At 41.4% G+C, this 16,947-nt stretch overlaps 1 protein-coding gene across 2 annotated transcripts; it reads left to right on the top strand.

The window, feature by feature from the left end:
- Positions 1–230: 230 nt before the first annotated feature.
- Positions 231–16,298, top strand: LOC137071570 (asialoglycoprotein receptor 2-like). Of its 2 annotated transcripts, none has more exons than XM_067439683.1 (10): positions 231–306; positions 752–838; positions 3,184–3,279; positions 3,343–3,441; positions 4,818–4,919; positions 5,017–5,157; positions 5,324–5,416; positions 13,195–13,358; positions 13,440–13,549; positions 15,304–16,298. In XM_067439683.1, exons 1-10 carry the CDS (start codon positions 243–245, stop codon positions 15,464–15,466), a joined length of 1,119 nt encoding a protein of 372 aa, XP_067295784.1. In that variant the 5' UTR covers positions 231–242; the 3' UTR covers positions 15,467–16,298. The 2 variants fall into 2 exon arrangements, with proteins under 2 accessions (XP_067295784.1, XP_067295783.1); XM_067439682.1 differs by having other exon boundaries at positions 232–306; positions 13,189–13,358.
- Positions 16,299–16,947: the final 649 nt, after the last annotated feature.

Consider the following 16,947-nt stretch of genomic DNA (forward strand, 5'->3'; position numbering starts at 1 on the left):
ATTAAGACGTTTACAGAGTCACAATGGTGTGAATATATGAATTTACACACGTGGCCTTTCAAGATATTCAAAACAAGACCTAGAATCTTGATATGATCTTGATGATATTCACCACATCAGTTCCTCAAAATGTGTAAGGAAATTTTTTTTTGATAACATGAATTATTAATTTTATAGGTGGTGTTAGTTTGACTTTCAGCTATAAAAAGCAAGTGAAGCAGTTTGCTCCCATTTTATAAAAAATGGCTTCTCAAGACTACTCTAAAATGGAGATGGAATCTGAACCACAGAAGTCATTCTGGAAAGGTTTGGAAGATTTATTATATCATTCAGTTGGAGAAACTCTTAAAGCATTAAACTAATTCGGCTTTTACAGCGTAACAGTCCTGCAACATTTATTTCAATGTCTTCACAGACTTTTGTTTATCATTTCAAAAGCATCTTTTATATTTGAGATGTAATTGTAATGCTGAGAATGTTTCTTCCTCAAGGATAGTTTGTAGAGACTGGATAACATCTCATCACAATTAATCCTGTTCATGCTAATTATGGTTATTCATATTTTGCACTGCTCATACTCAATCTTCTAAGTATGAATTTGGTCATGTAACTTGTTCCAGTGTCATTTTGCTACAGACATGAATGATCTCGAAATGTGAGGACACAGGCAAAAAGAATTAAAACATGGCTTTGCTAAATTAAATTATTATTTTGACATTGTATGATGAATGATTTTGTCTGTTTTCTGCAGGTTTTCCATGTAGCAGACAAACTGGCCTCTTTGTGCTTCTAGGAACCGTTTGCATGATTATTTTCATCATCATGACTTCTGTAATCTGTGAGTGGATTAAACGACAGTCGTCTTAGTTTATCGCTACTAGACTGCTTTCATTTTACAGGGGTATGACTGCAACAGCTTTGTTTTTAGTGTGACAAATAATATGAACGTGAACTTCTATTGTTAAAGATCCAAATTTAGGTTAAAATTTATAGTGTATGATGAAAACGTATTTTTATTAAGTGGTTCAGGGCGCTAGCAATTTTGGGCCCTATGAAAGAATATGAGTTTGGGTCCCCAATCGTACCAAACAGACAGGCCAACCTATAGCGATCCAAAATCGTTGTTAGCCATTTAATTATATATACACTACTCAAACAAACGTTTGAGAACGGGATGATTTTTAAAATGTTTTTAAAGAAGTCTCTTCTGCTCACCAAGGCTGCATATTTATGTTATTAAAATACAAAAAAGCTGTAATATTGTGAAATATTACTCAAATGTAAAATAACTGTTCTCTAACTATATGAATATATAGAAAAATGTAATTTATTCCTGTGATCAAAGCTGAATTTATTATCATTACTCCAGTCTCAGTGTCACATGATCCTTCACTCTAATATGATTTGTTGCTCAAGAAGCATTAATGATTATTATCAATGTTGAAAGCATTTTTTTAGGATTATTTGATGAATAGAAAGTAAAAAAAACAGCATTTTTAAAATATATTTTTTTGTAACATTTTACCACCGTTCAAAAGTTTTGGGTCAGATCAAATTGATCAAGTGACAGTAGAGACATTTATAATGTTGCAAAAGCTTTATATTTCAGATAAATGCTGTTCTTTTGAACTTTCTATTCATTAAATTATCCTGAGAAAACTGTTTTCAACACTCATAATAATCATAAATGATGATCATCAGATCCTCATATTAGAATGATTTCTGAAGGATTATGTGACTCTTGAGACTGGAGTAATGATGATAACTTCTCCTTTGATCACAGGAATGTAATATTTTTTTAAATATATTCAAACAGAAAAAAATAGTTTTTACATTGTAAAAATATTACACAATAATACTGTAGTGAAAAACGAAACCTATTGAATAGACTATCGCTGTAGCCTCAGTTTTGATGACCAGATTATAGTTCTTGGGTTGCCAGATGTCAGCAGGGTTTTCCAGCCAAAAAATGCCCAAATTTTTTTTGGCTTGTTTCTCATTTAAAAACATTGAAATAGTTACCAAGCTTTAAAATGACCCATTTATCGACTAGCCTATCCGATTTCAGAAACAACATTCAATTAAATGACCACAACGGTCCGTGTACTTTGGCATCCATTCCTTTTTCGTTTTTAACCATGGAAACAAAAACAAAAATGGAATGGTTGTTGTATTTTTATATATTATTAAACTATAAGCTTATGTTACGGAAAATAATGCGATCAACTTAGGCGATCAAGCAGAACGCTCATGCATGGCCGGCCATCTCTTCACAAAAAAAGTTTTCATACGCTAAATATAATTGCAAACGAGTGTAACACCTGTGATTTTGAGGGTAGTGGGAGGGAGTGTCTGTTGTGGGGCAGGGCACGCCAGCCACCGTAGCCAGAGCTGTAGTGTGTGTGTGGGTTGTGTGTGTGGGTTGGTGGGGAAGAGTTGATCATTGGTTCCGGCTGATCTAGTTAATGGAGCCTAACAATCCTTAACTGATAAGATCTATAGAAATTGATAATGTGTTATGTGTATGCCATAGTAAAGAGAGGTTTTTAGTCTAGCTTTAACCTGACAGTGTGTCTGCCCCCTGAACAATGCTAGGAAGACTGTTCCAGAGTTTAGGAGCTAAATAGGAAAAAGATCGACTGCCTGCAGTTGATTTAGATATTCTAGGTAGATTTTTGAGATCGCAATAGACGTGATGGAGTATAATGTGTTAAGAGGTTGCTTAAGTACTGGGGAGCTAAATCATTTAGTACTTTGTAAGAAATTAGCAAGATTTTAAAATGTATGCAATGTTTAATAGGGAGCCAGTGCAGTGTTGACAGAACCGGTCTAATAAGATCATACCTCCTGGTTCTAGTAAGAACTCGAGCTGCTGCGTTTTGGACCAGCTGGAGTTTGTTTCTTAAGCGAGCAGGGCAACCACCCAGTAGAGCATTACAATAATCTAGCCTTGAGCTCATGAACGCATTAACTAACTTTTCACAATGTTTTTCCTACCTTTCTGGGCTTTGAAAGTGGTCGTTAAATTGCTGTCTATGGAGGGACAGGAAGATCTTTTTTGGATGAACTAACCTTTTAACTAGTAGATCAGTGTGTTGGCTTTCTTAACCCAACATTAATATTTGCAAAGAAGCTGGAGAAGTGAGAGTTTGTTTGCTTGTCTCTCTTTATTTTGGTTTGTAGTTTCGAATCAAGAAAGAAAGTTCTCAATGCTGGAGAGTTGGATGAACAGCCACACTTCTGATCTGACCTCCGTCAAATCTGATTTCCAGATCACAGGTGAGAACTTCATCACAGATCAGTTTTGGTAATGGACTTTTACTTAATAATTGTTTTTGACAGGTAATGACCTGGAAAAGAAGGTTTCTGAGCTGCAGAATTTGGTGTCCAGCCTGAGCTCATCTTTGAACACGTCTGGATCAAGTAACCCAATGACCAATGGTTAGTGTCTTGACTTTGCCTTAACTCTGATGTTTTATTTTGTTAGTGATCCTAAGGCCATTTATGGATAAAATTACTGATGATAGTTAATGATTTTTTTGTGATCTTTTTAGAACAACGTTTAACCTTAAGTCCTTCAAATGCCCTCCGTGAAAAATGTTACATTAATGTCTGTTTGGGGTAAAATATTTAAAGGGGTGATGAATTGAGAAATCATCTTTCCCTGAGCTTTTGATATATAAAAGGTCATGATAATATACGATTATCCTGTAAGTTTCAGAGTTAAAAACTTCCTTGTTAGTCAAAGAAAAGTTTTTATAGACACCAGGCCCAGAAAGCGATCGTGAGCTTCATTTTAAAGTCGTAGCGCTACGAAACGCCTCTTCTGAACGTGTGATTCAGTTGCCCCACCCATCGACTCATGGAGCTGTTCGGTCGATCACAAGCCAGCAGCAATAAACATGGAAGATAGCAAGATATCGTGAAAGAACACAGTTGCTGCATAAGCTTCCTTCGGATCATATTATTAGGAATGTGTGATACTTCATTTATTTTAATGAAGTTCCAGCTCAAGTGGTGAAGACCGTTTGTGTGTTCGCTTCATTTCACTGTGGAATCGTTTGTAAAGAAGTCTCAAGTGCTGGATTTGCAGACACAATGTTGTGCCTTCTATATTGGATCCGACAGGAATGGTGCAACAAACTTATGTGAGTAAAACATCTTTTTTATATGTAATAGTAGCCTACTAGTCCCGGGCTGTACCAGACCAAAACGTACGTCCGTCGGCAGAAATTCTGTCTTTATCTGGGTGTGTGTGTGTGTGTGTGAGCGCGCGGTTCAGACCGATGTCAGGTGTGTCAGACCGATCGTGCGGGTGCAGGCCATGTAACACAATCGCGGATGGATGAGAAATAAATCATTGTGTTTGTTTGATAAAGACAAGTTGCTGTTGCCGCTTTCAAAATAATCTATCCCTCATGTGAAAGGAACTGACAGGAGCTGAAGCTCATTAAATATGCAAAACTTATCCAATCTCAGCTGTTTGCATTTAATTACAAGTCTCCAGTGACACGCCCATCAATACCAGCATTCAGGAGAGAGCCTCAAAACCAGTGTAGAAAATAGCCTATTACTTATTAGTTATGATGTTTCTGAATGCAAAAACCACACAAACGTCATTAGTTGACCTCAGACAACAGTATAAAAAAGAAAAAAAGCCAGTTCATGACACCTTTAATGCAATGAGTTTAGGTTTCTCAGCAGGGCATGATTGTTAACCATCTCTTTGACACTGCAAATAGACTTCGATTTGATATGTGCATAAAAAGCATTGATTATTTATTCATAATTTGTCCCTCTCACTCTATATCCATAAGAAATGCATGAAAAGTTGTCTACTATTGAGTCCTTGATGACTGATCTTGGCTCGTCACTGAATTCACTCGCATCCAAACAAGAGGAAAAACTACAAACGATGGGTGAGCGCTGGATGTACTTTCAGCTTTAAATATTCCTCTAATTACGACAACATATCAAGGGTTTGAAGTCCTATATATCTATTTATTTCTCCTACAGAGCGCCAACAGAATCTGTCAAGCACTGAAGTGAAGAGTTGGATGGGCAGTTTGAGGTCTGCATTTTCAGATCTTGAGTCTAGACTAACAAGGGCCATTTCGTTGTCATCTTGGATGTTTATATACATACATCAAACCACGTGTAAGACGGCAACCTAAAATTATATTAATTTAAATATACTGTAAATGTTAATAGTTATTTCATTTTTTCATGAAATATCATTTTCTTCAGAACTGTGATTATCTCTAATATGATACAATGTTAAGGCTGATATATTGTTCTGTTTGGCTTTTTTCTCTGTCAAAAGCTAACTTGGCAAGTTCACTGACAAACCTGAAGAGTTCAGTGGAGGAAATGAGATCATTTGTTCAATCTTTGTCTTTTAAACTATCATTAACCGGTGAGTAAACTCTAAATTCAATGTGCAGTATTGTGCTTATATATGTAGTTCCTGTTTTAATGCTGTTATTTTAAATAACCACTAACTTTGTTGTCAAAAAGCTCTGTACTCCCTGGATCCCTAATCCACATTAACGAAGGTCAACAATTTAAATCTCTGTGAAATAATTTATAAATAACAATAATAGACACTCTGAGCAGGATTTACTTTAATCTGCATGAGATGATAAACAGTGTTGGGGTTATTGCATTACAAGTAACTTTAGTTATGTAATCGGATTACTTTTTCAAGTAACTAGTAAAGTAACACATTACTTTTAAAATTTACAGCTACATATTTTGTTACTTTTAAAAAAATAAGTAATGCAAGTTGTTATGGTACAGAACTGCGGAGACAAAGATGGTGAGTATATGTTATATTGAGCGAAACCAGTAATGTGAGAAGATGATAAGGCAGTGCAGGTGAGCTGAGGTGGGGTCTTGGATGGTGGTAACAGGCTGGAGATGCAGAGATACTTGGGAGACTTCGATGGAGAGAGAGGAACACAGAACCACTATACCGATAGAGGCACAGGGGAGACGCTGGAGACAGGTCAGTAGTTTGCGGCCTGGCATTTCTGTGACATTAATCCCCCCACCCCCCACGACGGCATGGTTGTCGGCTTCTACCTCGCAGAGCTGGTCTGTTGGGATGAGAGGCATGGAAGGTTTCAAGAAAGTTATGATCAAGGATGTCATTTCTCAGTACCCATGAGCGTTCCTCTGGACCATAGCCCTCCCAGTCCACCAGGTATTCTAAGATGCCACCCCGACGTCGGGAGTCCAAGATGTACACGGTGCCTCCTTCTACGATGAGTGAGAGGGGGGGGGGGGGTCTCCTCTTCCACGCCAGGCTCTGAGGGGGAGAAACAGAAGGGTAGTGAGGCTTGAGCAGGGAAACATTGAACGTGGGGTGAATTTTGAATTCTGGTGGGAGGTGAAGCTGGTAAGTGACCGGGTTGATCTGCTTCACCACTGAGTAGGGGCCAATGAACCTGGGACTAAGCTTCCTGCATGGCAGACGCAGCCTGATGTCCCTGGTGGACAGCCAGACCTTCTGCCCGGGCTGGAAGGAGGGTGTGGCAGAGCAGCGAAGGTCGGCTGTCAGCTTGTGTCTGTGCAGGGCTTGCTGGAGTTGGTGGTGAGCTTCGTCCCAGACCCTCTCGCTCTCCCGGAACCAGTAGTCGACAGCTGGTACGTCTGAAGGTTCCCCCGACCACAGGAACAACGGGAGTTGGTTGTCGATCCCATCCTAGGAACTGGTTCCAGGAGTTCTGGTGACCGTGACAGAAGGTACGGAGGAACCTGCTGATCTCCTGGATCTTCCTCTCTGTCTGCCCGTTGGTCTGTTGTTGGTATCCAGATGACAGGCTCACAGTCACACCTAGGAGTGAGTGAAAGGCTTTCCATACCGGGAGATGAACTGGGGTCCTCGATCCGACACAATATCCTCAGGAATTCCGTAATATCTGAAAACAACATTGAACATTATTTCAGCTGTCTCCATAGCTGTGGGTAACCCTTTCAGAGGAATCAGACGACATGACTTCTATCCACAAAAACTAAGACACATGTGAAGCCATCGGACACATGTAGGTCGGTTATGAAATCTACCCCTAGGTGCGACCATGGCCGATTTAGAACGGGCAGAGGAAGGAACTTACCGGCAGGCAGGAATTGGCACAATCCCGACACCCTCCCATGTTGGGCCACCAGAAGCGTTCGCGTAGCAGCGAGAGGGTTTCATTGACCCTGGCGTGGCCAGACATTCTTGGAACCGGGGCGATAGGAGATCGTGAAATTGAACCTCGTGAACAAGAGTGCACACCGAGCTTGACGAGGGTTTAAACGTTTGGCGTCTCAGGTACTCGATTTTTATGATCGTTCAGAACTAGGAAGGGGTGTTGTGCTCCCTCCAGCCAATGCCTCCACTAACTCTCTATTCACAATATCATAGTTGACCCTCCACCAGGTTGAACTTCCGGGAGAAGAAGGCACATGGATGGAGCCGAATTGGAGTCCCCTGCTGTTGGGACAACACCGCTGCCGCTTCTGTTGTGGAGGCGTCTACCTCTACTATGAAGGGTTTGCTCGGATCTAGATGGACCAGGAGGGGAGCGGTGGTGAAGGCGTCTTTGAGATCATTGAATGCCTTCGTGGCCGCGGGGGTCCAGGACAGAGACTTGGGCTTGCTACAGAAGAGGTGAGTAATTGGACCAGATATGATGCTGTAGTTCTTGATGAATCAGTGGTAGAAGTCTGCAAATCCCAGAAACCGTTGGAGTTACTACCCAAGGAACTGCACTGGTGGAAGGATCACTTTTCTGCCTTAAGGTAGAGCTGGAAGTCCCTCAGGCGTTGCAGGACCTCCGCAACATGGTGGCGATGGTCGGCCAGGCTCCGGGAGTAGATCAAGATGTCATCGATATACACTAACACAAACTTGTGGAGGAACTCCAGGAGCACCTCGTGTATGAAGTCCTGGAATATGGAGGGGGTGTTGGCCAGGCCATATGGCATGACGAGGTACTCGTAGTGGGCAGTAGGGGTCACGAAGGCGGTCTTCCACTCGTCCCCCTCACATATCCGGATGGGGTTTTAGGCGCTGTGGAGGTCCAACTTTGTGAACACAGTGGCACCCCGGAGATGTTCTAGCACTGTTGGGACGAGAGGAAGGGGATAGCGGAACTTAATAATGATCTTATTGAGAGCAAGGTAATCAATGCAGGGTCGCAAGCCTCCATCCTTCTTGGCCACGAAGATAAAACTGGACGCAGCAGGGGACGTGGATGGCCGGATGTAACCTTGATTGAGTGCTTCCTGGATGTATTCTTCCATGGCCTTCTCCTCCGGCAGGGATAGGGAGTAGATCTTGCCCCTGGGCACTGGCTCACCCGGAAGCAGATCGATCGTGCAGTCCCATGGCTGATGTGGAGGCAACTTGGAAGCCCGGTGAGGAAAGAACACATCACTAAAGGGGGCGTAACAGGAAGGAATCTCCACAGACCGTTGTTCAATAGGACTCTTAATGGAAGTGGCACAAAATGGAAGCTTGCTAGGAAGAGGCTTGGACGGAACTGGCAGCTCAGAGAGACAGCGAGAGAAACAGCATTCGCTCCACTTTAGGATCTCACCAGACTTCCAAGAGATGACGGGGTTATGCTGTGCGAGCTATGGGCGCCCTAGGATCATGTCGGTGGTGGATTCCTCCAGAACTAGTAAATGCAGTTGTTCGATGTGCAGAACTCCCATTTGTAGTTGCACAGGACTGGCAATGGAGCGAACCTGCCTCCGACTCAAGGGTTTTCCCGTTATGTATTCTATCTGATAGCTGGTCTGGTTGAAAGTCATCTTGAGCTTGAGCTGACTTCAGAGGGTACCTGAGATGAAATTCCCTGTGGACCCAGAGTTGAGGAGGGCTGAGACTGGCAGGGAGACATCAGCAGTAATAAGGTTCACTATAGTGCAGGGTTTTTCAACCTTTTGCCTACTGCGACCCACCTTTTTTTTGTATGCAGTCATATGACCCACTATGGCTAGAAATAAATAACATACATTTTAGGCCTAGGTTAGTTCATAAAAGTACAGCTGTTCGTGGTTTGTTCATGTTAGTTCACAGTAGAGGATGTATACCCGACCCGAGCCCGACGGGTCCTGGCGGTACCCAATGGGCTGGACCGGGCCAGGTTCGGACAGATATTTAGAAATGACGTTCGGGCTCGGTTTGGGCTCGGTCACGTCAGCGCATTAAGGCATGAACCTTTTAAATTTAAAACGGCTTATTATGTAAGTAGCCAATGGGCCTGTTTAACTTGATGCAATGGTTTGTTTTTGTGATTAAAGACATTTACATTATTTACATTATAACATCTGTCTTTCTGTGTGTGGAAATTTTTGTTTATGTTGCTGTGACAACAACGCGCAACATGTCCCTGCGCATTGCCCGCGGCATCCGTGTCATTCCAGTTAGCGCAACTTCAGCGCTGCTGGCAGCAGGACAACCTTGAAGCTATCCACAGTTGATGATGCAATAAAATAAAATCATAACCTCGATTAGTCTAAACTTTGATGGATAGATAATGTAAATAGATCCTATGTTGCTGTTTAGTAACCATACGGTTTGAGATAAATGGTAAGAGTGACTTTCATTTCAATAAGCATTTCAGTTCTTATGTTAATGTTTTGTTCTGTCAGCTTGGGCCATTTTTAGTAGACGTTTGTTCATTTAATTTCAGCTGGCTATTTGATTGGGCTCTGTGTAACGTTTGATGCCCCATGCGCGTGCTGATGCGCTCGTCTGTAAACATTTCAGAATGCATTCCTACAGTTTAATAAAAGCGGGCTTTCCACACAAACAAACATATACATTAGTATATGAGGAAAAAAATTTGATTTTAACTGTCGGGCTCGGACATCTTAATGCCTGTCAGATGCGGGCCGGGTTCGGACAGAAAAATGCGGACCGATCCGCACTCTACTCTAGTTGACAGTGCATAAACTAATCTTAACAAGATTTTAATAATGCATTAGTAAATATTTAAAGTGCAGTTCATTATTAGTTCATGTGAACTAGTGAACCATATTGTAAAGTTTCACCATTAATTCACGAAAACGCTTTTTTTCCCCAATAATCAGGCAGACTTTGAGGCAAACTGATTTAAATATTTTTACTCACATTCATGTGACATTTGAGACTGCCGCTCTGAAACGATGATATCAAGACGTGGTGAAATTAGGGAAAGGGCCACTCGTAGTGTTGCACTCAAACTATCTGTTGTCAGTCTATTCCTGCTTTTTGTTTTCATTGCAGTCACTGTTGAAAATCCCGACTCACAAAGATAGGTTGTGGTGCTGATTGCAAGAGAAACTATGTTGTGTGATCTGCGAGTTCTGGATATTCGTGTCTGGTTTGAATCCAGAAGGAATTCAGGTCTCAAGCTAACAGGCCGTGGCTGCGTACTGTATAGGTCTGGCATCTCGAGCGCGCTGTCGTTACCAAGCAACAGGGTAAACCGCTTGCGTAAAGAGAGCAGGACCTTGTCCAATAAGAGCCTTTCGTGGCAGTGAAACATTATTGTGATAGGAAAGTTTAGAATCAGCGTTAGAAAGTTACGGCAATAATGATTCAACATACGAAATCTGAAAATAGGAGAACGCATAGAAAGTCTCGCGACCCCCTATAAAATGATCCACGACCCACTAGTCTGCTATAGTGGTTAACGGTTGACTTTTATACTCAGATGCCTGGATTACACTCACTAAGGGACAAGGAGGACACTTGGCCATGAAATGATCCGCAGCTCCACATTACAAACATAAGCTGTTGCCCAGCCGCCTCTGATGCTCTGCTGGGGTCAGACGTTGGTTATATAGCTGCATGGGTTCGCTTACTGGTTCTGGAGGGCTGATGGATTCTGGTCGGCGGAGAGACTGGAAGCTCATGAACTGGCCCTGGTGTTCTTCTAGACACGACTGCATACGAGTGGCAAAGCGGATGGATAACTGGATGACGCAATAATTCCGATCTTTCATGTATTCATACTCTTGTGTAATCGACGCCCCATCCTACAGGTCTCTTCCGTGATACCCTGAAATTTTGAATATTCCAATCTAATTTGATTTCTGACCTGTAAGGTTGCCAGAATAATAATCTTACACGGTGTGTTAATAGGCCAGAGGAGAACTGGCACCCCGACTGAGTCTGGTGTCTCCCAAGGTTTATTTTTCTCCATCATGCCCCGATGGAGTTTTGGTTCCTTGCCACTGTCGCCTTTGGCTTGGCTTGCTCAGTTGGGGACACTAAAAATATGATTAAAGTTATTCAACTTATTATACAAATAAAATGTATGAATTAGGTCTTATTTAATTCTATAAACTATAATACTGATCTGCCAACATTGTCGCTATATGATAAATTAAAATAAGCTGATAACATCACTTTTTTCTCCAGTACGACTGTACAGCCAAATCTAATTTTGTCGCAATATTATCCTGTTTGACACTGTGAAGCTGCTTTGACACAATCGTGATTGTAAAAGCGCTATATAAATAAAGTTGATTGATTGATTGATGAAGCGTTCGAGCACGATGGTATCCTCGTATGCAGCGAGATGCAACCGCACACGGGGATCCAATCCCTGACGATAGGTGGTCAACAACGACAGCGGCCAGGGTCCGAAACGGTAGAGCATACTCATGAATTGACATATTACTTTGCTCTAAATGAAACAACTTCTCACCAATCGGTGCATCCCAGACATTTTTGCCAAACACATCCTTGAAGTGGGCCACAAAACTGGACTTGGAAGATCGGGTTATTCTGTGCATATAACTGTAACAAAGTTCGTATGTGGGTGAAGGAAGAAGACAAAGGGGTCGGCTTGCGGGAACTCAGACGGTTTTATTTTCTCCGTTTCAAGTAACAAAACACTGTGCACATCGCACAACTCATAAACTCAAGGTCTCTTTATAACACGTCGGTTTCACTCTCGCAGTTCCTCTCTGCTCTCTTAGCCACGGTCCGAGTCCCGCTCTGGCTTCCAGCTTCTCTCCCTCATCCTCACTTCCTGCAGGGTATTTAACCTGTCTCTCCAAGCCAATTACTGAAACAAGAGACAGATGTTCATCATTTGTACTTGATTCACATCCATGCCGCCCGTCCTACGACTCTCTCTCCTGTCACAGACATCTCTAAACCACGCCCCCCCTCGCAACAAAAACGTTTCTGCCCAGCGTAATGCTTTGCCTTTCAAATGGGAGACTATGAACGCTACCTAGGATCGATCGTCGGGGTACAGTTGCGGTTGCATCTCCAGGACCAGTGAGCACTGCAAAAGGAATCCATTGCAGTCCTCCGCCAAACCAGAGAAGGGCGCTGGCTTGGCCATGGGACTGGCGTACAGAGGTGTGGAAGGAGAGGTGCTGGTGGATGCGGAAGTGGCTGCCGGTGATGGTGAAGCGGTGGAGAGTTCATGGTGCACGGCATCCACCAGTTCTTGAAAGGTATCGGAAGTGCTCATACTGGTGCTCGTGGTTGTGGTCCAGTCTTCTGTTATGGTACAGAACTGCGGAGACAAAGATGGTGAGTATATGTTTTATTGAGCGAAACCAGTAATGTGAGCAGATGATAAGGCAGTGCAGGTGAGCTGAGGTGAGGTCTTGGATGGTGGTAACAGGTTGGAGATGCAGAGATACTTGGGAGACTTCGATGGAGAGAGATGCTGGAGAACGAGGAAAACAGAACCACTAGACGTTGGAGAACGAGGAACACAGAGACACTAGGCATTGGAGAACGATGGAGGCACAGGGGAGACGCTGGAGACAGGTCAGTAGTTGCTGGAGTCCGTTGTTTTAGCTGTGGTGAACTTGTACCTTGCATAAACGAGACTGGACAATGAGTGACTGTGACAGAGGTGTATATGTGCTCATGCTAATGATAGTGCTGATGGGCTGCAGGTGGAGGTGATTAGAACTCAGGTGAGGGTGTGCGCTGTGTGGTACTGTGACGTTGGAGCCTGGCGTTTCTGTGACAAGTTACTTTTTTCTAGTAAGCAGGCATTTAGTCATCTCACTTGCACAAAAAAGATTCAGTATTTCTCAAAATAAATCAAATCTGTCATGCAAAATCAGAACCTGTAATAATTAGATGTTTTACCTCTAAAAACAGATTAGCTTATAACGCGTGTCTATGGGGCATGGAATAAATGATCTCTCGCTCTCGCTCTCTCTCTCTAGGTTCAGGCTCAGGCTCAGGCTCAGGCTGTACTGAATCTGATTGGATCCCATTCAGCAAAAGCTGTTACCTGTTCTCTCATGATACATTGAACTGGACCCAAGCAAAAGATTCCTGTGAAAAGCAGGGAGCGCTACTCTTAAAAATAGAAGATGGCTCTGAGGAGGAGTGGGTGCGTAATATACATACACAAAAACTCTTTTCCTACCTTACATTCTTTCTTTCAGAGATTAGCTTTTATCTCTCTTCCTAGGACTTTGTTACCAGTTTTTCAAAACGACAACACTACTGGGTTGGTCTAACAGACAAGGACACAGGGAAGTGGAGATGGGCAGATGACACTCCTTACACCATTAATAAAGCGTGAGTTGAATATATAGATAACTATATATCTGGTTCCCTGTATAAGTAGAGTCTTGCTAATGAGAACTTGCATTCATGACTGACAACATCCAAGTCAGGTATGGTTGCATATACACTAAACAAAATTATGATTACACTTTTCTTTTTGTCTCAAATGTTGTTCTCAAATTTGTCTAAATCTGTGTTAGGGAGCACTTCTCCTTTGCCGAGATAATTTGCCATCCACTTCACAGGTGTGGCATAACAAGATGTTGATTAGACAGCAGGATTATTGCACAGGTGTGCCTTAGGCTGGCCACAATAAAAGGCCACTCTAAAATCTGCAGTTTTACTGTATAGAGGGAATGCATCGACGTCACTTTCCTGCCGGAATAGTGGCAGAAGAGCTGGTGCGTGACTGGAGTTAATAGAGGAAAACGCAAGCGATTATCAGTTTAAACTAAAAGATGGGCTCGATAAAGTTCCTTACAATTTACCAGATTCAGAGATCCATGAACATGCAGCCAGGAATCATGTTTTCCTTACATTTTATGAGCCTGATTATAACTCATTTATCACATTTTTCAAGTAAATCCCGCATGTAACGTTATATGCGGATGGGTCAGTGACTATTGAAGCGTGTATGTGGTAATATACTTTATAAATCACTAAAAGCTGTCACTCATTCAATAAACGCAATCTCACAAAGTTATATTAATCAGTGAAGCTGGTATACATGTAATCTTATTTTCCCAATGTCTGCACTTGTCTGGACAAACACTCGAGCGGTGAGTGGATTCCAAATTCAACACCTGTGATTTGCCAACTGCCTTGTAGAAATCTACAAACATGTCTGTGGTTGGCTACTCACCGAAGTGAAAACACATTGGAAATGTAATCATTTGACGAGTGCAAATACAGATACACACTGGATCTTTTGCTAGCTCCTTTTCACTGATAATATGCTATTATTACGAATTCTTACAGAGGACAACAGATCATAGACAAGCAGTTATGGGCAGCGTTTCCCTCTAAAAGAAGAAGCAGCAATGGGTGGCAATGGTTTGAGTGAGAAAATTGCACGCTATTATCAAGTCTGGAACAGCGATGTCCATGCGGTCCGTGGTCAAGCCTCCCCTTTCCCCGCCATGGCGTCAGGCCTGGTTTTGTGTGTTTTCGCTGCATTCGCGCTGTAAACTAATGCTGCCTCTCAGTCTTTTTGCCACTCAGTAGGGCGCAATCGCAGTCGCTCCAGCAGACCGTGACGTCACGTGCATTCCCTCTATTTGGGGGGTGGGGGGGGAGTACTCTGACCGAAAACCAGTCAGTATCTGGTGTGACCACCATTTACCATTTGTACTGAGGCACAAACAATGTAAGTGAATGAGATCAAATGTTGAAGGCCATGGGTCAGCCATCAAACATAGAACTGGACTAGATCCAAAAAGCAACAGTATGAACACAAAGGGGTTATAATCAAAAAAAGCTTTCCTCACTGCACAATGAATCTCTTATTTACATTGTGTTTAGACTTTAATTAAATTTTCTGTGAGCGTGCAGAGCTCTAAAGTGTGCAGTGAATGAAAACTCCTGTGATCTGAGTGACACTGAGCTGATTCTGACTGACTTAAACACCTCTGATTGGCCATTGTGTTAACACGCTCAACACAATGGCCTGGTATCGTCACATTTTTTAATCTTCAGTCCCGACTTGGTAACAAGGGACTGGTACTTTTGACAATCCTAGTAACAAACTTTAGGTTTTCTTTTTGCAGACACTGGAGAACTGGACAACCAGATGATTGGACCGATCACGGCTTGGGAGAGAAAGGAGAAGAGGGAGAGGACTGTGGGCATATTGCAGATGAAGGGCTGCTTAATGACCTCCACTGCTCTTCCAAATTGAAGTACATATGTGAAAAAGGAATGCAGGACTAAAAATAGCTTCAGCAAAGTGTGGTGTATTGAGTGTATTGAGTTTTTGGGTTGCACCAATGAGAGCTAAAATAAGCACAGTCATAAATCTGGAAATATAGTTATTAGTATCAATGTAATATATACAGTAATAATGGCAGCATAGAGTATGATTAAAAAAAAAATAGAAAATGAGATCTGCCATGACTGGCAGAGTGACTTTCTCTGGGAAGTGCGGCAACAATCAGCCACATATTTAAATTGTAGGTGCACTTTATTTTATATAAACCTCCTCATCTGTAACTTTAAAGTTAATCCCTAATTGAGTTTACAGTTATTGAGCAACAGGATAAAAGTTATTCTATCTTAAATATAAATTAAACCCAGGCTCAAAGTGATGGTTTTATATGTAAACCTGCTTATTTTTAATCACGGTTTAAAGTTTGGTGCAACAGAATTATTAGATAAACCTTGATTTGTGTGTGGTGGGAATCGTCTATAAGTTGTCTGTCTTTGTTTGTGTAAAATACAAATTGAATGCTGTGTTTATCAATGTTGTGCTGTAGTTATTAATGACTACATTAATATATCATTCTACCAAATTAACCCTTCTCGCTTCAATGTTCAGCAGTCAACAAATTCACACTGATAATCTGATAAAATAACGCCCTGTCGTGAAGATGGATCTGAACGATGTCCTCAATATTGTGATTTAAATAATTATTTTAAAATACTTCAAAATGTGTCATTATTTTACATGATTATAGTGTGATGTTTATTGTTGGACAAAAGCAGCAAGATTTACTGGTTATTGCTGCTTTGAAACAAACTGGACTTGTAAAAAGCGCTTTATAAATAAAGGTTACTTGACTTGATTGAGATGAGGTTTACTGCTTCGGTTCAGGGCAGTACAGGCAGCTGATGCAAAAAAAAAAAAAAAAACACTAGTATTTTATTTATTTACGAAGACATGGGCTTCTGTGTAACTGAAATAACAGATTTGCAGTTAGTTATTATACTTTTTTTAACTTTTACATTTATGCATTTAGCAAAAGCAACTTGCATTCAAGGTCTCACATTTATGCATTCCCTAGGAATCAAACCCTTTGCTACTGTTTGAGCTTCAGGAACGATTACTGAACTTTCTATGCATCAAATAATCCTGAAGTAATGGTGGAGTACATGCAGGAAGTACATTTTTAAATATTGTACCATAAAAAAAAAGTTATTTTAAATTGTAATATTCACATAAGATTCACTTATGTGAAGTGACTTGGAAAAGTCATTATTTTGGTTGTTTTTGCACTCATTCTCGTCACTTCATAACATTAAGGTTGAACCACAGTAGTCACATGGACTATTTTAAAGGGGTGATGAATTAAGAAATCATCTTTCCCTTGAGCCTTTGATATATAAAAGGTCATGGTAATATAAGAAAATCCTGTAAGTTTCAGAGCTGAAAACTTCCTTGTTGGTAAAATAAAAAGATTTTATAGATATCAGGC

The sequence above is a fragment of the Pseudorasbora parva genome, chromosome 3 (assembly GCF_024679245.1).
Source record: "Pseudorasbora parva isolate DD20220531a chromosome 3, ASM2467924v1, whole genome shotgun sequence".
Taxonomy (NCBI): domain Eukaryota; kingdom Metazoa; phylum Chordata; class Actinopteri; order Cypriniformes; family Gobionidae; genus Pseudorasbora; species Pseudorasbora parva.

Excerpts from the sequence above, each read along its gene's own strand:
- LOC137071570 (XM_067439682.1), top strand. The coding sequence starts at position 243 with ATGGCTTCTCAAGACTACTCTAAAATGGAGATGGAATCTGAACCACAG. Across the intron at positions 307-751 it reads ACAGAAGTCATTCTGGAAAG|GTTTTCCATGTAGCAGACAA; the intron begins GTTTGGAAGATT and ends TGTTTTCTGCAG. Across the intron at positions 3,442-4,817 it reads AAGTAACCCAATGACCAATG|AAATGCATGAAAAGTTGTCT; the intron begins GTTAGTGTCTTG and ends TATATCCATAAG.